This window comes from Aptenodytes patagonicus, chromosome 16 (assembly GCF_965638725.1).
Source record: "Aptenodytes patagonicus chromosome 16, bAptPat1.pri.cur, whole genome shotgun sequence".
NCBI lineage: Eukaryota > Metazoa > Chordata > Aves > Sphenisciformes > Spheniscidae > Aptenodytes > Aptenodytes patagonicus.
In genome coordinates, this window is record NC_134964.1 from 8,646,250 (window position 1) to 8,666,110 (window position 19,861).

Genomic DNA, 19,861 nt, shown 5'->3' on the forward strand with positions numbered 1-19,861 from the left:
GGCAGCATGGAGGGGTCCAGGTTTCAATTCCCTCTCCCCCTGGGAGCTGCCACCAGCTCGAAGGGGAGCGGCTGGCTCGGGGGCCAAGTCCCCCAGCTCCTGCAGTCAGGGCAGAGCAGGCTGGCGTGTATTCGAACGTCTGAGCAGAGATTCAATCATATGCACTACTTCATTTATTTAGCTGTCCAGTCGCACTGATCAGACTTGGAAATTAAGAGGCATGTGGTTAGAGGGATCCTGTCAAATCACATTTAGCCCAGCTCTTCCCTGCCTGGATTTTAAAATGCAGCTTTTTTACATGACCTGCAGCTACAAAACAACTTTCTGCCACTCTTCCTAAAGACTAAAACCAAATTCAGTGGAAAGGGGTGAGGGCGAAACCAGTTCCCCAGCTCTATTTCCAGCCTGAACTCTGCAGCTGTAAGTCTCCAAGCGTTTTAAAACCCTCGCCCTTTTAGCAGGCGGTGCGAGGGTGCTGGGGCAGGAGCATCTCATTGCACGGCAGGGGCCTCGGGGGAGCCCAAGGAAGGAGGACGGGAGAAGGCAGTGCGGGATTTTGCAGTTATTTTTCTAGCTGAGGGCCAGCAGGATTTGCAAACCTCCTCCCCCAGTTTGGGACAGAGCTAAAAATGCCTCTCGCCACACCCTGCGCTCGCACGCACCCTCACGTGCCGGCATCGTGGCGTGTGCGGGACAGATAAGGCCGTGCCGGGAAGCTGCGTGCGAGTCCGTGTGGAGCAATCCTGCCACCCCATCCCCATGGGGAGGGGACCCGGGGAGCCACCGACGACCCCGTCCCGGTGTCATCTCAGCTCCAGCATCCCCTTGGATAAGCCCTGCGGAGAGCTGCAGTGGGGGTGAAGCTCCCCCCTCCTTATTTCACCCCAAGGGGAAAAAAAAAGTCCCTCAGCAGTGAATAACCCCAAAACTGGGGCTGCCCACAGCGTGCAGAGAAGTGTCCCACCCTGCAGCCGGCCGGGAGGGAGCGAACCTCCCCTGGGCTTGTGTCCTGATGGGGAAATCCAGCCCCCGGCCACAGCAGGAAGCTGCCGTCGAGCTGCCAGCAACGGCCACGGGTGTCGCGGTCTGTCGGCAGCACTGCCAGCAGCAAGCGGGACCTGGCCCTGCTGCAAGCCCCCGTTTTGGGGGACCCCCTCACCGTGCTCATCCCCTCATCATGCGGAGGTGACGCTCTGTGGAGAGGGGATGCAGCGGGCATGCCCCAGTCCGTCCCAGCCTCAAGCCAGCCGGGTCACCGGGCAGGACAGCCCTGTCCCCTGGCACGCTCGTTCCTTGTGCCCAGAGAGTTTCCAGAAGGATGCGGGGACATGACGGAGCAGCTGGGACTGCTGATGGCGGAGCCGTGGCAGCGTGGTCTCAGCCTCAGCACGGCCAGGACACGTGTCGCATGGGGGGGATGTGGGCGGAGGAAGGAGAGCAGAGTTTGTGTGCTGGCAGCAGCTGGAGCCCCTTCCTCCTGCTGACTCAGTGTCTGCTCTGCTTGGCGTTTGAGGTTGAAAGCAACCGCGCTGTGCCGGGAAGTGGCTGAGCCTCGCCGAGATGCCAGGGGCTGGCCGGCGTTGCGCAAGGGAGAGGGATGCTGCTGAAATCTGTCCCCTCTGCCTGAGCATCGCCGCTGCTGTGCTCCAGCTCTGAACCAGCACCCTCCACTTCTGCCACGGGAGCCTGGGCTGAGCCTGGTGCTGCTGGTGTCACTGGTCCCGCACCAGGATCACGTCCCCGTTCTTATTCACACCCTAGCACCAGCAACCTGTCCCTTGTGATGGAGTCATGGCATCCCTCCGTGCCCTGACAGGGTTCACCTTTCCCCCTCCAGCCAAAGAGCAGGTCCTCAGGGTCCCAGCCGTACCCCACTGCCCAGCGGAGGCCACGGGGCAGCAGCCATGGGTCCAGGCAGGATTTTCAGGCAAGACCCGGCTGCAGCTCCGTGTGCGTGTCAGAAACGATGTGGCTGATTAGAAACATTGTGGGCTCAAAAACTGCGTTTAGGTTCTTGAATTGCCTTGTGCTCTCGCTCTGCATCCTCCAGAGTTGGGCAGGAGAAAGACAGAAAAGCCCCCCATCACCTGCCTCCGGCGGCTGGGGCTTGAGCATGGACCCCCTGCCTGGGGGCTCGGATGCTTTTGGCAATAGGGGCTTTGGTGCCGGTAGTGACCGGGGAAGGCTCCGGAGGGGAGGGAGTGGGGCCAGCCCAGCTGGTTGCTGCCTGTTATCCCTGACCTGAGCTGGGGTGGCCTCTGCTCAAGGCGCTTCACCACCGTTCCCCGAGGGCAGCTGGTCCCCTCGCGTCTGGCGCCCACTGATAAGGGGCCAGGGAGGGTGGGGGGCAGCCGGCGGCTTCCCCCAGCCCTGGGCGGCAGCGGGGAGAGGCAGCCCAGAGCCAGCGCCCGGACCCCGGCTCAGCCCTGGCTGACGGGGCTCTCACGGGTGGACCTTTGCTGTGGACTCGGTGGCAGGTCCCAAGCAGCCGGCGTGGGGACAAGGAGGGGGCCCGGAGGGTGACAGCCTCACCGGGTCATTCCCAGGGGCAGAAAATCAACCTGATAGCACCGAAATCGGCAGAGCTCTGTGTGCTCCGCAGGGCTGGGATGAGCACGGAGACGGGATGCTCCAGGCATGTCTCCCTGCGGGGCAGCTCATGGAGCTCTGCAACCGGCGGGGAAGCCCCGGCATGGCCGTGACCGGTGTGATGCTGGGCGTCACCCCGGGGAGGTGACACATGCGGGGACCTCCATCATCCCAGGCTCCCCTCTCCCCGCCTCCGTCCCCGGTGCAGGCGGCAGGAGGGGTTTTAGCTGTAAAAATGGTGCCCGTGCGTTCAAACAGCTCAAATCAAAGTGTGCAGACAAGGCAGGGGCAGGTGGCCAGCCCCAGCCCCCCTGCCCCGGGTTAGAGGGGGGGTCCCGGCCTGGGGCAGTGCCGGGAATCGCTGTCTGCTTTGGTGACTCAGTTCCTGACAGAGCAGCTCTTTCTGCTGAGTCAGCAGGCGCAGCCCCCGTGCTGTCCTGCAGAGCCCCCGCGCCCGGGCTGGCACCCACCCCCTGCCTCGGGGCCAGATCACGGCTTAGGGGGCCCAGAGCTGGTGGGGACACCCCTCCAGCCCCCCAAAACTGGCTTCACCCTGCAGGGCCGGGGCTTTCCAGAGGCGCTGCGGGAGCTTGAGGCACTCTGCCCTGCTCATTTTGGGGCTCGGGGTGCCTGAGCAGCACCCAGGGGCCCTGTCCTTGGGCACGCTGCCGCCAGCTCCCCTGGGGGCCGTCGCATCGCTCCTGCTCCCTGCGCCTCCCTTGCAGGGCAGCTGCAGCCCGGGCTCACCCCGTCCCCCTGCGCGGGGACCGCTGGGCTCGGGGGCTGGAAGCGGGCGGGGGGGCAGAGGGATGCGGGCCCCTGCCAGGCTTGTAATTACAGCCCGGCCAGGGCCCTCGCGCGCGAAACTTGAGCCCCGTGGGGAGCAGGGGAAGCAGAAGCGTCCGTCTGCCAGCGCAGGTGTCTGAACTGGCCCTGCTCCATCTGGGATGGATGTGGGGAGTTGGGACCTTGAGTCCCCCTGGCTCTCGTCCCCCGTCCTTGGCTCACGGTGCACTGGGGGGCTGAGCGATGTCACGAGCTGTGGAGTTCAGCAGGGAAAACTCACAGCTGAGGGTGTTTGGGGCCAGGTGCCCTTGGGGAGGTTGGGCTTCAAAACCCCCCTTTGCTTCCACCTTTCTTTCCTTGGCGTGTCTGAAAGCGCAGCCGGCAGCACCCCGCGGCCCTGGGATGCACAGGGATGCTCGGTGCTGCAGAGCCCTGGCTCCACTGCAGCGTCGCTGGGTTGCTGCGGGGCTCTGGCCCGGGCGTAAAACATCTCTGCTGATTGTGGGAGAGCTCAAGACGAGTCCCTGCAGGACCCCATGTCCCCGTCTCTGCCACCTCCCCTGCTTTCCCAGCAGGGACCCTCCATCCCTGCTCGCTTCCCGTTGCCTGTGGGTAGGGATGCAGCCCGGGGAGCTTGTGGGGATCCGGGGCAGCTCCCCTTCCTGTGGGGCCATGGCAAACGCTGCCCTGGCTTGCAAAGCCCTCCCCGGGCAGTGCCGCGGCCCCACCACCCTGACCCCCCCCTCTCCCCCCACGGCTAGGTGACAGCTATGGGGTGCTGCCCCGGCCCTGCCGCGCGCTGGTGCTGCTGAACCCGCAGAGCGGCGCCGGCCGTGCGCTCGAGGACTTCCAGGCGGTGGTGCAGCCCATGCTGGCCGAGGCCGACATCGCCACCACCGTCTTCATCACCGGTGAGTACGTGAGCGGCTCCTTCACCTCCTCCTCCTCCTCCCTTCCCAGGATCCTACCTGGGTGCTGCCGCCCCAGGATGGGCTCCTCTGGGGGCCTCGTACCCCCGGCATCGCCACAGCTCTGGCTCCCGCGGGGCTGGTATGGACAACACGATGGGTGGGCTGTCGCAGGCGGTGGTGGCAAAGGGTGCAAGGGGACATGGCTGCACTCAATACGAGTGACTGCCTCACCTCCTGCACCCCCGGCTGGGACCCCTGTGGGGACAGTGGGGCTGGGGTCACCGTCTGGGGGATGGCAGTAGGCAGGGCAGAGGGACGGAGGGCGACGCTCAACTCTTTCCACTTTCCCCCGCAGAGAGACCCCACCATGCACATGAGAAGGTACGGGATGAAGACCTGTCGCAGTGGGACACGTTGGTGGTCATGGCCGGGGACGGGCTCCTGTATGAGGTGAGGGGCACCCCAGGGCATCCCCCCGGCCAGGATGGGCACAGTGCCGGGAGGAGAGGGATGCCTGGGGCAGGAGCCAAGCTTCAAGACACGAAGGCAGGCAGGGAATGGCAAAGGAGAGATGGCATCAGCTTGGAGCAAAGCAGGGCAGCCATGGCCTCGGTCCTGCCCTGGCCAGGGGCACCGTGGGCTCCGCTCCCCCCGGGCGGTTCCTTGCCTGGCCCCGGGTGCCACAAGCTCCCTCCGTCCCCGCAGGTGGTGAATGGGCTCATGGAGCGGCCGGACTGGGAGGACATCATGAAGAAGCCGCTGTGCATCCTGCCGGGGGGCTCCGGGAACGCCCTGGCAGCCTCCATCAACCACTACGCAGGGTGAGCCCCAGCCCCACGGGGGCACCCGCTGCCGGCATCGCACCAGCCGGCACACAGGGCTGCGCTGGCACCGAGGTGGGGGGGATGAGGGAAGCGAAAGGCTGTGCATGGCTCCAGCCCAGGGGAAGGGTGCTGGGTACAGGGATACCTGGCGCAGGGGTGTCCACCTGGGTCCCCACCTTCCCACACGCTGGTGTGGCACAGCTCCAGCTGGTCTCTGCAAGCATCGGATTGCACCTCTGGGTCCCCAGCTCCCCCCACACCCTTCCTCCTCTCTGGGCTCCAAATCTGGCACAGCTTTACCCCAAAGGAGCCGCTCTGGAGCACAGCTGATCCCGCTGCATGACAGGGGGACCGGGATTGCCCTGGCCCAGCAGCCCCAACTCGTTCCCTCTTTCAGGAGCTGGTTTATCCTTCCCACCCCCAGCAAAACCTCTCCCAGCAGCTGTCCCTGAGGGACACTGTCACCCAGCTGGGATATGTCCCAGCCATGACACAGGGGAGAGGGTTGCACGTGGATGCTGGGACAGCAGGAGAGGCCCTGAGCTGGGTCCAGCCCAAACTCACCCTCTCCATCCCCCGCAGCAACGATCACGTCGCCAAGAAGAAGCTGCTGACGAACTGCGCCTTCATCCTGTGCAAGGGGCTGCACACGCAGATGGACCTGGTGTCGCTGAGCACGGCCTCGGGCAAGCGCCTCTTCTCCTTCCTCGGCTTCGGCTGGGGCTTCATCTCGGACGTGGACATCGACAGCGAGAAGTACCGCCGGCTGGGCAACGCCCGCTTCACCCTGGGCACCCTCCAGTGCCTGGCCAAGCTGCGGGTGTACCAGGGCCGCCTCTCCTACCTGCCTGCCGTCCCCGAGCAGGGCACTGCCCCAGCACCCAGGGACTCCCACGCGCCCGTCACCAATGGCCAGGCTGGCCGCATCCTGCCACCGGCAGGGACGGAGGCAGCTGGGGCTCTGCCTGCCGACTCACTGCTGGTGCCGCTGTGCCAGCCGGTGCCGACGCACTGGACGGTGGTCCCCGAGGAGGAGTTCGTCACCGTCTACGCCATCTACCAGTCCCACCTGGGCACCAACCTGCTGATGGCACCGGCAGCCCGGCTGCATGACGGTTGCATCCATCTCTTCTACCTGAAGGCTGGCATCAGCCGCGTGGCGCTGCTGAAGCTCTTCCTGGCCATGGGCAGGGGGACCCACCTGGACTTGAACTGTCCCCACCTGCGCTACGTCCCCGTCCGAGCTTTCCGCCTGGAGCCGCGGGCGGCCGCGGGCATCATGACAGTAGACGGTGAGGTGCTGGCCTGCGAGCCCGTGCAGGGCCAGATCCACGGCCGCCTCTGCCGCGTCCTCAGCAGCTCCTGAGCAGCTGGGTTTAGCCCCCCGTAGCGCTGAGCCGCCGGCACGGCCCGGCACAAGGGCGGCAGAATCTTCTTCCCACTCAGGAACCTCCTCCTCCTCCCACAGCAATAGCTCTTGGGGGCCACGGGTGCTCGTCCCCTCGCTTGCCCCCATGCTTAGCTTTATCCCCTTGGGACAGCCACCAGCGCTGTCCCAAAAATGAGCCAGGAGCCCCATCAGGTACTCTGTGCTGGCGAGACGCCAGTGTGTTTTATCCCGGTACGAGGTCCTGGCCCTGGGTGGCTGCGCCGGCACAGCCCCATCCCCTCCCCGGCTTGGACACACAGGGTGGCACTGCTCGTGTCCCCGCCGTGGAGCCAGTGCCACTCCCCAGGGATGGTCAGGACCAATATATCTAACAGAAGAAATGGACTTTTTTAAGAACGTTTCTACCCAAAGCTTCCTGTAGAAGCAGAGTTTATTCTTGTGAGAAATGCAATAAATATCTAGCGTTTGCAAAAAAGTCCCCCCGGGTTTTAAATCCGAGCTCATGGCTGCTGTCAGGGCCAGGGCTGTGGTGCTGTCACCCCGGGCTGGACTCACACGCAGCCTGGCCACGCAGCTGTCAGGATGGGTTTAGCTCAGTGCCACGGCCCTTCGCTCCCCAGCGTCCTGCCCGCGCTGCCAGACCACCGTGGAGCGACGGCCTCGGGAGATGCTCCCAAGGGAGATGCGCCAGAGCCAGGACACGGGGCATCGCTGCCACTGACCCTGATTTTTGGTGCCTGGTGCCTCCTTGCCCAGCATCGCACTGGGGCTGATTGAATCCAGAGAGCTCAGCCCCGCAGCGATGGTTTGGGACGTCTTGGGGAAGGTTCAGTGCCTCGGAGCAAGCGCAGGGAGAAGGGGTCATGGAAGAGGTTCAAGGAGGAGGTTTGTCGGAGGCGAGGGGTTTGGCTTTCCGCAGGGAGCGGGGCCCTACAGGGAGCTCACACGTCCTCTTTCCCGGGCAGCCTGGGGCCAGCTGGAGCCCTGCAACAGGTCCCCGCCCAGGGGCTTGCCTGGGGGGGATTGCTCTGCCTGTTTGGTATAAAATTGCAGTAATTAAACCTCATTTACAGTGCTCAAGTACAAAGTAGAAGAGTAAACAGTGGTGGCTGTTTGCATTTATTCATCTGCGAACTAAGCAATTAGGATTGCAGAGCCAGGAGTGAAGAGCACAACTGTTCCCCCCACCACAGCCCCACTCACTCGCGGGGAGTCGAGCTCCTGTTCCCAGGCCAGCAAGGCAGGCAACCTCCCAAAATAAAGTTATTTCCCCCATGGCATTGGGCCAGGTGTAGAAACGGTCTCAGCCGTGCTTCGCTGAACTCTCTAACTGTATCAAATGGCTGCCGCTGCCAGAGGAGGCTGCGGGGAGAGCCCAGGGCCAGGGGATGCACTCACAGCTCTTGACTGCCTCCATCACCGGAGCTGAGCCGTTCAGGTTCACAGCACCCAAGAGGCTCCCCAGAGTCTGCTCTGGGCCTCTCCCGGGGGTGGGTGTATTGTTCACAGCAGCAGGTTGCTCGGGATCTCCCTTTCCCAGGTTTTGCTACACAAATCTCTTCCTTCCAGGGGAGCCCCCCCAAGCCCTCGACAGCCCCACTCCTGACACCCGAGGGAGGTGGCAGCAGCTGCCACGCACCCCTCAAGATGCAGGCGCTCGCTGGTTTTGAACAGCGCCAGCAAAGTTGGAAGTCTCGAGCCACTAACATCACTGCCCGTCTCCTCTGCCTGCACTGGCACCCTCCGAGCCTCTCGTTGCCCGCAGAGGGGGGCCAGGGTGGGCAGCCATGGGGGCAAAGATCAGTGAGGGTTAAACATCCCACCAGCACCCGGGAGGCGCAGGAGTGCCTCAGCCCCAGCAGCCCAGACATGGCTCTGTTTGCATCTCATCACACACCTACCGGTGCGCTGAGGCGAGGGGCTGGGAAGGCAGCACCAGGGCAGAGCTGCCAGGGCCCACCAGCCATCCCGCTGCCAGGCTGGGGGGGTGGGGGGGGGTGTCTGCAAAGGGTTTTGCTTTGCCCCGGCTCTGGCCCCATCCACCAGGGCAGCAGCCAGTTGAGCCGCCAGCCGTGCTGCGGCACACGCCGAGCCACCAGGCAGCCTGCACGCACCACACACCAGCAAAGAGCACAGAAAATAAAAAAAAAAAAAAGCCTGACAGATGTCCTGCGAATCAGGGTTTGGGGGAGCCAGTTTATAGCAGAGCCACGGGGGCAGCCCCTGGCTGCCAGATCTGTCTGGCTCCCTCCGGACTCGCTGCCCTCTCCGCGCCGTTGACTTCAGCCAGCGGGACCCCATCCAGACGCTGGCGCAGGGATGCGCGCCGGGGATGAGGCAAGTGCCAAGTGTGGCGGGGGGGAAGAAAGAAAGAGACGACAGTCAGAACTACTCACAGAGGCAAAATTTAATGGCAAGTCATCTTCCCTCCTTTATTACACCTTGGTTAGCCAAACAAAAAAAAAAAAAAGTCTGCAGGTAAAAAAAGTTTTAATGGTCACACAGCATACATATATCGTAAGCAACCAAGCATCCACATCTGCACGTGAACGACACACCTCTAAGCATGGCCTCAATAGTCAGGTCTTTTTTTTTTTTTCATTAAATACTGTACAGAATCAAGGCTACAAACTGATTTTGTAATGCTTCTTCCCCAACCCCAGCACTTAAAACAGTTACAGGCTGCTCTCATTTGTACATCACACAGTCATGTAGCCAGTTTTAAGGCTAACAATATGCATCATGCTTTGGCTTTTTTTGTGTGTTTTTAATTTTTTTTTTTTTAAGGTTTTAGCCTTTTAAATTTTGTTACCCTTAAATATTACATACATACACAAAAAATTACATAGCTGCAGTGTGCTCACCACCAACCTCATCACCCAGGAGCTTCACATTATCAAAAGCTTTAGAAAATTTGTAAACCTCCGTGCACGCTTCGGTTTGGGACAGCCAGCTACGGAGAGCGAGCGATACCAGGGGTAGCGGCAGCTGGGGAGCAGCATCCCCTTCCAGAAGGCCAATACACACCTCCTCAGTAGGAAGCCCCAGGAACCTGTGCAAAAGCTCTTGATTATGATCAGAGGAAACAAAGAGACTTCTTGGGTGAAGGGGAGGACTCGCCGGGGTCCGAGCAGCTCACGCCAGCAGCACCGGCTGCCTTCCCTCCTCCCCGGGGCAGGTGGGCAGCCTCAGCAGCTCCTGCTGGCCGCCTTCCCGGTGAGATGAGAGCTGCAGAGAGTAAAGGGTGGGCGAAACAGGGAACCCCCAGAGCTCCTCCATCCCGCCGCCCCCAGCCACGGCTTGGCCCTAAAGGGTTTTCTCCCTCCCTCCCTGGCTGGCGGGGCTAAGGACAGCCGCAGCCCGGCACAGGTGACAGAGGAAGTTGGCGCCCGTAGATCACCAACCGCAATTTTGTCTGGTGAGTAAGAGGTTTAATCATTTGTGGAACAAGCCTCTCTGCCTGCCCTTCCCCTGCCCTGAAGCAACAGCCTCACCCCTCTGCCCCAATCGGCCCTTTATATTTTGGAGACGCCCCCGCTCCTCGCTCAAAGGGATTCATTCATTTAGCACCAGCCACAGCCAGAAAGCGGCCGTGAGTTACGTGTGCAGTTCGCACTGCCCTGCCTGTGGCTCAAAGCATCTCTCTGCACCCCGGATGGGGGTCTGTCGCGCTGCCAGACCTCCTGCCTGCCGGGCAGGCAGGGCTCCCGGTGCCGGAGCAGGGCCAGAGCTGCTGCACAGGCGATCCACCCGCAGACCAGTGCGCTTAGAGAGCTCTGCAGGCCCAGGTCTTCGTTCGCAGCCAAGCCCTGCTTCCTCCAGAGCACCGGGAGCAGGACATGCCTTCCAAAATCCCGGCAGTGGATGGTGACACGAGAAGGGCTTTGCGCAGCCAGCCCCCTGGCTCCGGAGCATCACGGGGGCAGCTGGAAATAGCAGGTGCAGGGACCTGGGTGGGGGGATTTGGGCCAGTGGGCGCAGACCCTGGCGTTTCAAGGAGCAGAAAGCACCGTGCAAACGTGCTGAGATTCGGCTGCTGTTCTCCGTTTCAAAATGAGGAGGCCAGATCCTGGCCCGGGTTGGGGGGAAGGGACACAGCCATATCGAGCAAGAGCAAAGGAGAGTTTTGTCTCCATCCTTACTTCTGGCAGAGCCGTCTGCTCAGCCTGACTCCTCCCCGGGAAGCCTGGCACCACTGGCTCCCTGTGCCAGCTGGAAGGACCAACGGACTCTCCCTGACAGACCGTGCTCCACATGGATGCTAAGTGGGTGCTTCTCCAATGCCTAAGCATTGGGCAAACGCAGTAGTGCCGGAGTGCAATCTCCCAGCTCCAGAAGTGAAAGTAAGTGCGTGCACACACAGAAAAAAAAGAGGGTTCAGGAAGGTGTCTTGACCAGGAGACTCTGGCAAGTCACTGCTTCAAAGTGCTCACAGTCACCCGCTCAGATAGCTCTCTGCTGCTGAAACACGGGCTGATCTCGCCAGCCATTTCCCAGAGCGGCACAGCAGCGCTGCAGTTGAGATTAGGGATAGTATGTGCTGTGCCCACAACGCTGCCGGCCACAGCGGACCCAGGCCACCACGGGAAACAGCTGGCAAGGGAAGGAGTTGATAACAGTCCGCACCAGTGTCGGCTGTGCTCCAGTTGCTGGCTGAGTAACAGCACAGGAACGGTCACAAACTGCTGCTGCTACTACAACAGGACCTCGTCACGACATGACAGCTCCTTTCCCTTGGGTGACCCTGGCTCAAACAGCTCCGAAATACCCATCTACAGCTGAATGACAGAGAAGCAGCAGCCGTGCCAGGTTCACCATCCAGACTAGCTGCTAGATCTACAATACTCCCCAAGATCACTCGCTGCCGCCTGCCCAGGCGAGGCGGAGATCCAGGGGCAGGTGTAGTGCTGTGTGACAGCCAGGACGGCTGGGAACGAAAGACGCGGATACCTAAGCAAGTAACAAGGGCAGAACCTTGAATCCCGTGTATTGCTAGAAGACAGGCATGCATGGTGGGGAAAGGGAAGTTTGCCTTACTCTGGAGAAAAAGAAGTGGGGATGGCTAGAATTGCTTCCAGAAAACCGACCAGAAGTTGCAGAACCGGATGGAAATCCCGCAGCACTACCAGGGCAGCACAAGTGCTAGTGCAGAGCTCTGGTTCTGCCTACCGAGTCCCGATCGGAAGAACCCCGCAGCTATCGGTGAACAACTAAGACTAGAGCAACTCCGTATGGTGTAGACAACTTCAATGCAAACACAATCCAATGTCTAAGTACATATAAGCTGGGGTAGACTTCATAAAACCCATGGTAACGCAGAGAAAAATGAAAGACCGGGAGGGCATTGCCCTTCACTTCCAGATACTACAGCAATCACTTCTCCTGGCTTGAACCCCACCAGAACAAACTGCTGGGTGTAGCGCTGGGTGGGAACAGTCCTTGTGTGGAAAGGTGCCCCAAGATGAAAGTGCAGAGGGAACGTGGCTGCAAGACTGCTTCTGTGCAGGTCTCAAATCTTACCATTGCAGGGTCAAACTCGCAAGAGGAGCACGTACATGGGACAGGGGGAAGGAAGAAGGGCTGGGGGCAAAGAGTTATTCATGCTTAGACAGCCTTTCCTTGGAGGAGCAATCAGGCCTACCACCTTCTTTGGAACAAACCAAGCTGAGGAAGAAAAGCTGGAAGGAGAAGCCAGTTTACTGGTAACAGCGTTTGCCAATTTCCTTTCTGCTGCTTTCCCTTCTCCCCTGCACCTGCCTGTCCCTAACCTGACGGTTTATTTGTCCTCTGTCCACTCTGGGATATTGGCCCCTGCTAAGGCAGCCCGGTACTGCTGCAAGACACCGCGGATGCTTTTAATGAACCCCTTGGACAAAGGGAAGAGGGGGAACCCAATATCAGGGTAACCGCTCTTCTCCGGAAGGAAACTCCTGTAGCTCTTTCTCCTTTTCTTTGGTTTCACACTAGGCTGCAAGGCAGAGTCCTGGGCAGCCTTCCCCTCGTCCGTTCGGTCTCTGGCCAGGTCTACCCCCCTGGCTTGGCCTGTGCTCTCCGAGTCTGAGTACTGTTGGAGATCACCAGCGTTGGGCGTCGAGGTTGTGAACTCCGACTCGTCCAGCTCCTCCTTCCCGTCGAGTGCCGAGTCGGAAAGTTCAGCGGCCGCCCCCTGCTCCAAGCTGCTGCTGTACTCCCCCAGCGACCCCACATTGTCTCCTGGGCTCTCGGCCAGGGTGCCGCAGGCAGAGAGGAGGGAGGCAGAATCCGCCCCATTGGCCTGTTCATGGCTCCGCTCCACCAGCTCGTTCGTCTCCAGCCAGGACTCGATGCGGGACACCAGGCGCCAGCCGTTGCAGCGAAAATGCTCACGGATTTCGTGCTCAAAGACTTCCACCGGCCTGCGCAGCAGCTGCATCATGGACTGCACCACCCGGATCAGGGTCATCTCATTGTAGCAGCGACTGTTCTCATAGCCCTCCTGGAGGCCCCGGTCGCTGTCGAAGCCCGCCTCGTTGTAGTAGGGCTCATTCACTAGGATGAGACCTGCCAAGAGAAGGGGAGACCAAGGGATTAAGGGAAGAACTTTATCGTGAATTGCCACCCGAGGCAGACACTGCTGGGCCCCGATTTCTGCCAAGGTGGTTGAGGTTCGAGGGTCACAGCACTGCCTCGCTGAGGCATCACACCAGCTTCACCCGCAGCCACACCAATGCAGGCAGCCCGAGGCTGGCAGCAGGCAGCGCAGGGAAAGGACCGCAGAAGAACGCACTGCAGGGAAGCTGTGCTTTGACTTCAAGCAGGTAGCAGAGGCCAAGCTGGACAACCAAGAACCTGCAAGATGCACTGGACTGGTATTGCAAGGGGAGCACTCATGTGAATGGGTCTGTGGCCTTCTGCTAGGGCAGTGGGGATCTTGCATGATACTGAGAGTGGCATGCGAGATCCTTGGCCGGCAAGAATAGTCTTCTACCCAGTGTGATGCAGAGGGAACGCAACAGCAGAGCAGGTCAAAAGGGGAAAGGTTTCACAGCTCCTTTCCCTTCCCTCCTAGCAAAAAACCCACAAACACACCCAAAGCTTTTTTTTTTCCCCCTCCTCCTCTTAATCAGAACAAAGGTCAATTTTCAGTAACAGGCTTTGAGCTGGCTGGGTCCTATCCTATCCAGCACAGTCCCATCAGGCGGTGCAGTTCTGAGACAGCGAATACTGTGACAAGTCACCCATACCAAGCTTTCTCCTGCTTGCTTCTGGTCTAACGTAATGACACGTATGTAGCAACGGCATCAATACTGCCAGGCTGCTGGCAGCCTGCCACAGACTGCATTAGAGCTGGTGGAGGTGAGCTCACGAGTCTCTCAAAGCCCAGGCAGCAGGAGGGGTAGAGGAGGTTTTTCACTAGCACCAAGTTGCTCCAGTAAAACATTTAGTATTTCATTTTCTAAATTTGGATCCTCAGCTTTGTAAAAAAGAAAAAGCTTTTCTTGTGGTGTCATTCCCCCCCAGGAGGATACTGGTGGACTGTGAGACTTCAGAGGAGCAGGAGTCACCTACTGACTCGAGGCAGGAGCACTTGCTCTGTATCAAAGGTTTCTCAAGTCACATGCCTGGGCTCCCTGCACAGAAAGTTGGCCTTGAGGAAGAGATTTGATTTAGTCTGTCTGCTCTCAGACTAGATATGGCAAAGCCCTACGGCAGGAAGCCCTGGGGCTGGTCTAGACACACCCCTGATTATTCTCTGCTTCAGAAGGAGCATAAACACCATCATCATGTGCAAAAACATGCCCAATGTAGGATGGGCGGGTGACTCAGTGGGGATAAAAAACAGTCCTGCAAATGAAGCTCAGTTTAGCAACTTCAACTAACTTTGGTAACTGGCTGAGGACACAGCGGTTCACCTTTGTCAGCTCAGAATAACAAGCAAGACAGCTCTGTGCTTAGCTGCCACAGTGAGAAGAAGGGATTGTGTCAGAGACCTGGGATGCAGCCAAAAATCAGGGCATGAGAAAAGCTTGCATCTGCTTTGACTGCTGAACTGGAGAGATAAGGACACTGCTTTGTCCAGCAAGGTGAGAGCAAAAGGCAGCACTAACCCAACTGGGGTGGCAGATCCCAACTGTGTGCCCCCCCATAAGCCCGCATCCCCTCCTCCCTCCGCCTTTTCCTGTCTCGCAGGCTCTGCAGAAGCATTTACCTTGGATGGAGATGAGTACTTGAAGGAGGCTGGATTTACTGGTCCACCTTTCTGTCCCCTGAAATGCACGTACAAGTGTGTTAAAGGGCTGAAGCACCATCAGTTTGCACTGTGATAGTTGTTAGATGAAGTGAGGCCCCAGTTTCTCTGCACCCCTATCGTTAAGGTCCTGTGGCTTGCAGCAGGAACAAGGGACTGACTCAACAAGCACGGTGATGTGCTGGTGTCCCATTGTACCAACCCATCTCTCCGTTACTTTTCACCAGCACTGCACCCCATCAGGCCAGTTCTGCCTGAAACGCTGTAACCCTAAACACCAGATGCCAGTTCCAACCCCTCCCCAGCTGCCCTGTTGATCTACCTGCCCAAAACACAGCATTTCCCTGGCTCTGTTTATTCCAAGTCTCCAGCTGGACTTTGTGCCACGCTACATGATTGTCTGCAGTGTGGGAGACAGGGACTCAAACCACGGGAGAACACCCCATGCTGGTGTTGGCATCTCTGCTCTGTCCAACTGTGCCACAGCCCAGCTGGTCTGACCACAGGCTTCTCATCAAGGAAGGACAGACAAGAGCCAAATACAGTCCCAGAAGAAGCCAAACTACACCAGCTACCTGCTCCAGACATCTAAAACAAAGCCCAAAGCCAGAGCTATCCCCAGCTGAAGCACCACCTGAGACCAGAAGCCACCCAGGGCTCTTGGCCTAGTAGGAAGTGGCTTGTTCCAAAAGCAGCCTGGCACAACCACTGCTCCCCACAGACGAGCAGATGAAAGTGTTACCTTGCCTATCCACGTCCCCAGGAGGCTGACACACACTTTGCCGTTGTCGTACAGGTTGGGATTCAGTCTCCCACTGCACTGGGAGAGGTAGCGGAAGAGAGGCGGGACAGCGGGGTAGATGTTGGGGAGCTGGATATCAAAGAGAAAGAGGCCATCTTCATAGGGCGTGCGTGTGGGCCCTTTTATAAGTGCTGAGAAGAGATCCTGTGGAGAGAAGAGAGAAGCCAGGCACTGTGACAAGTCCTCCTACCTCGGCAGGGTTGTATTTACATAGAAGGAGAGAGGGGCTGTGATGAACTCAGCCCTTGCAAGAGCCAGCTCAAGCAACACATCTCAGGGCACCTTCCCCCTAGAAGCTGCACTTCTACTATGGCCTGACGGCAGACCAAACCTTCAGATCTGAAGCGGGGCTTCAGAGGACGGCCAGCAATCCCCAAGCCGCTCAGTGGTTAACATCAGCCCCTTGCTGACTGCCTGCCTGCCTTTCCTGCTCGGTGGGACAGGCAGCCCAGCGGGCAAAGCACCCAAAATAGGCTTCCTGCAATGAGGAGCTCCCCCCACTGTGTCACCCTGACTTGGGGAATGCAAAAGCAGCCGCTTACGGTAATTACAGCCATATTTCACATGCTGCACACATTCCTGCAGCTCTAATGCAAAGGATTAAGGCTAAGCAGGGAATTCCAAAGAAAGCAATCCGGATGCTGAGCCCAGTACTAACACACAAGCATTTGAGAGCAGACACTTGCCATTCGATCCTCAAAAGTTTTAACCATGATGCCATCAGGCAGGGAGGTGGCCAGGAGAGCCATCTCTTTCCGCACGGTGCTAAAGAACTTCTTTGCTTCTGGGGGCTGGAACTCCATTTTCTTGAAGGCATGGGTATCTGTGGGGCAAGGAGGAGAATGGGATTAAAGTCTGCCTTTGGAAACTGCCGCAGGTTCCTTGTGAAGGCAAATCTATCCATGTGTTAAACCTATAATTTGGAAGAGTTGACTTGCTTTGGTGCTGAGCCAGGAGGCAGCCTAGAGATTATTTGATTTTCCCCACACTGTACAGCAGCCACAACCTGCATCTCCCGTTCTCATGGTCCCACACAACATTGTCGCTGTCCCCCACAAGGAGCCCTGTCCCACAGCTGGGACAATGGTGCATTGCGCAAAGTGATGACCCTTTCTCTGCAAAACCTGAGCACAGCTCCCCATCTTTATTTATACACACCTGCAGGTTCAGAACAGTTTGGCTAACTCCTTCTCACGTCTGGCCCGGCTGCCTGGCTCGCCGAGCACCTTGGGCTCCGCTGTCACCAGTGTTCCACACAACCAGATGCTCTTTTTTATTTTTGGCTGACTAACATTGGCGCAAGTGAACAAGGACACTCACCCACCAAGGACACCCAGCACAAGAACACCAGCTGTTCCTGCTCTGCTTCTCAACCAATCCATCCCTGCAAAAAAGCCTGAACAAACCCTGAAGCTTTCAAGAAAATATCTGCAACGGAAAGCGACTCATCTCCACAGCCTCCAAAGTTAGTTACCAACGTGGACAAAGGGGAAGCCCACTTCTGTGGCTTGAGAAGTTACAGTAGTGCCTAGAGATGCCATCTAAAAGCCAGGTTTAAGTCCCAGAACAGACTGTGCTACAGAAGTTGTCTAAATTTCTCCTCCCCAGCTAATGAGCTGTGAAAAGGACTAGGAAGAAGAGAGGATACCCAATCCAAAAGGCCTAGAAGCAAAGGTTCTGGAGAAAGAAACACTGCAGGACAGCAACGAAGGACAGAGTATCCCGCACTGGCCTGACCGACACACTCACCTGGAGCATACTCCAACACAGAAAAGACTTCTCCCTTGGCACTGGTGAAGGTGACTCCAGGCTTGCCTCCACTCTGCTGGCAGAGCACTGGTGTCTCACTGGGCCACTCCGACCTCACTGGTGTCTGTGCCTCTGCTTTTTCTTCTTTCTTCTCCGTCTCCACCATGGCTTCCATCTTTTCCTCCTCTGCAATAGCCACATTATCCAAGGTCTTCTTTAGATTTTCCTGCAGCTTTTTAATATCGTCCAAGAACTTCTTCTCCCGAGTGGGTTTTTCCAGTTCCACAGTTGGGGAGGTGGGAGAGCCAGTCAGCAGCTGCTCCACAGTCATGTTTTTCAGGCTTTCCAAGATCTTGATGGCCTCCTTTAGTTCCCGGAAGCTCTTTGGGGCTCCGTCCTTGCCAGCTTTCTCTGCAGCAAGGTCTGCAACTGCCATAGCCACAGCTCCCTGGACTTGTTCCTCTACTTTTTTCACCTCCTCTGCTGCCGGCTCCTCAGGCTCTAACTCCTCAATTTTTGGGTGGTCGTCTTCCATGAGGCCATTGTCTGTCTCCCAGCTGTCGCTTTCATCCTCCCACTCAGAGGATGCCCCGCTGGTGCTGCCGTCAACAGAATCGTAGTCTGACTCCTCAATTTCTGATTCAATATTGTATAAGTGCTAAAGGAGAGCAGAGTTACAAGAGGCTTAGGCTGAAGCACAGAGTTTTAGTTGTTTTTAAATGCAAGTCAGTTCTCCCCATGAAAAAGGAGCTTCCATCTAGGATTAGTTGGGCTGTTTCAACCCTTTCAATCTATACAGGGTGGACTGTGTTTGATCCAAATAACATGCTCATCAATGACCAGCACAGATTATGAATCAGCATAGCCCCATCCTCCACCTTTCAAACTAGGGCGCTGGGGGAAAACTAGGGCAAGTTCTAGGTGGGCTGCAGCCATCCCAGTGGCTGGGATCCAGCCAAGGAGAGCACGCAGGCACCAAACAGCTAGCTGGATGCCGCAGGGTTTCTGAACGCAGAGCTAGTTCAGGAGGTATTGGGTATCGTGTGCGGAGTTAGTATTTCTGGTCCTGCTTCTGCACCAGCAACTGTGTTGGCACAGAGCCCTAGTTTGGCTGCCTCCACACTCTGTGCCTTCCACAGAGACAATGCTGGAACCAGGAAAACATTCCCACACCAGCTTTCTTCTTCTGTGGCACACAACGCTGCTTTAGCTGTTGTATGTCACTACTGCTTAAAATTCAGCTGGGACAATGAAGCCTAACCCAAGTTGCTGAATAAGCTCTTATGTAAAACGTTCTCTTCCCCTTCACTACTGGAAGCTGAACCCATCCACACTCCGTCTAGCCTCACGTGTTATAATCATGCTTTTGCACATGCTACGTCTCTCACAAGGTTTCCCTGCAGAGGCTTACAGGCATACTCCAGCTATGAGCTCCAACACAGAAGCAAGGGAGCAAGAACAACTTTGTTAGGCTGCGTTAGGAGTTTCAAGATGGAACATTTTATCCACAGGCTTCTGACACTTGAATGGTGGCCCAAGAATCCTCTTAATCTTGCAAGATATGACCCCAGAGGCTAAAGCGCGTGGACACTCAGTCATCTTGTCAAAGCCTTGAACTGAACCAGCACTGTTCAGCTAGTCCTGTGCCACCCAAAGACAGGCAGCCAGCAGGGGTTAGTTGGGTTAGTGACTGCAGGCAGGAAAAGCCATCAAAACTCACTGCCCTCAAAGCTAATCCAAATCTGAGTCAGAAAGTTAATTAGCCAGTTATGCCATCTTTATTTTTAGAGCTGAGAAAAAGCACCCAGACAGCTCGTCTCTGGGCACATGGACAGGCATTGATAAATCACAGTTTTACCAACTGATAATTCACGCTCCTGACATTTCCCCAACTCCCATAATTACGCAGATGAGCAGGATCGAAGGGACTGGTGTGACACAGCAGGAGCTGCTGCAGAGTCCCACCACCGCAGTGTGAGAACAGCCCTTTGTGGAGCACACATCAGACCTCCGATTGTGCCTGTGATCCAAGCACATGTGACAACAGGGGGAAGGGAGACAGCAGCCTGCTTTGTAATGCTCTAGTCCACTGCCATAGTGCAGGCATTGACTATTCTACTGTAATTAATGCAGAGCTGCTTGGTTTAAAAAGAAATCTTGATCGAGTGCTTTCTACTTGCAAACGCATCTCTGCAGCAGAGGCAGTGGTGTTCTCTGCCACAGCGACGGAGATGGAACCCTACAGAAGCAGATATCTTCTCTTATCTTTAGGCTGTCTGCCTTAATTTGAGGCAACAAGAAGAGACATGGGATGAAACTGTACGTGGAGTAGTGAATAAGATTATAAGACAGTACAACAAAAACCTTAGAACAATGCAGAAGGCAAATCAATGGAGTTAAGTGGATTAGTGTGGCTGTATCTGTATTTTTAAGTTCACACTCAACTCCTTTCCCTCCCCGCCCTGGGAAGAGATTTGGGTTTGATCCCTAGGTTAGCTAAGGTCACAACTTGTGGCTCTAGCCCCCAGCTTCTGGAGGAGCTTCTTTAGCCAAAGAAAACACTATGGTGCCATTTCACAAGCA

The 19,861-nt window shown here is 57.6% G+C and overlaps 2 protein-coding genes across 2 annotated transcripts in view; one reads left to right on the forward strand and one right to left on the reverse strand.

Moving 5' to 3' along the window:
* Positions 1-7,595, forward strand: part of SPHK1 (sphingosine kinase 1) — an 8,689-nt gene extending 1,094 nt beyond the window's left edge. Inside the window, exons 2-5 of the mRNA XM_076353875.1 lie at positions 4,137-4,286; positions 4,642-4,736; positions 4,992-5,107; positions 5,693-7,595. Coding sequence (XP_076209990.1) covers positions 4,137-4,286; positions 4,642-4,736; positions 4,992-5,107; positions 5,693-6,476 — 1,145 coding nt within the window. The 3' untranslated portion in view covers positions 6,477-7,595. The remainder of the gene's footprint in view (positions 1-4,136; positions 4,287-4,641; positions 4,737-4,991; positions 5,108-5,692) is intronic.
* A 1,294-nt stretch (positions 7,596-8,889) lies between these two features.
* UBE2O (ubiquitin conjugating enzyme E2 O) overlaps positions 8,890-19,861 on the reverse strand; it is a 68,271-nt gene continuing 57,299 nt past the window's right edge. Inside the window, exons 14-18 of the mRNA XM_076354194.1 lie at positions 17,279-17,936; positions 16,216-16,352; positions 15,470-15,673; positions 14,689-14,746; positions 8,890-13,040 (exon numbers count right to left, since the gene is read on the reverse strand). Coding sequence (XP_076210309.1) covers positions 12,277-13,040; positions 14,689-14,746; positions 15,470-15,673; positions 16,216-16,352; positions 17,279-17,936 — 1,821 coding nt within the window. The 3' untranslated portion in view covers positions 8,890-12,276. The remainder of the gene's footprint in view (positions 13,041-14,688; positions 14,747-15,469; positions 15,674-16,215; positions 16,353-17,278; positions 17,937-19,861) is intronic.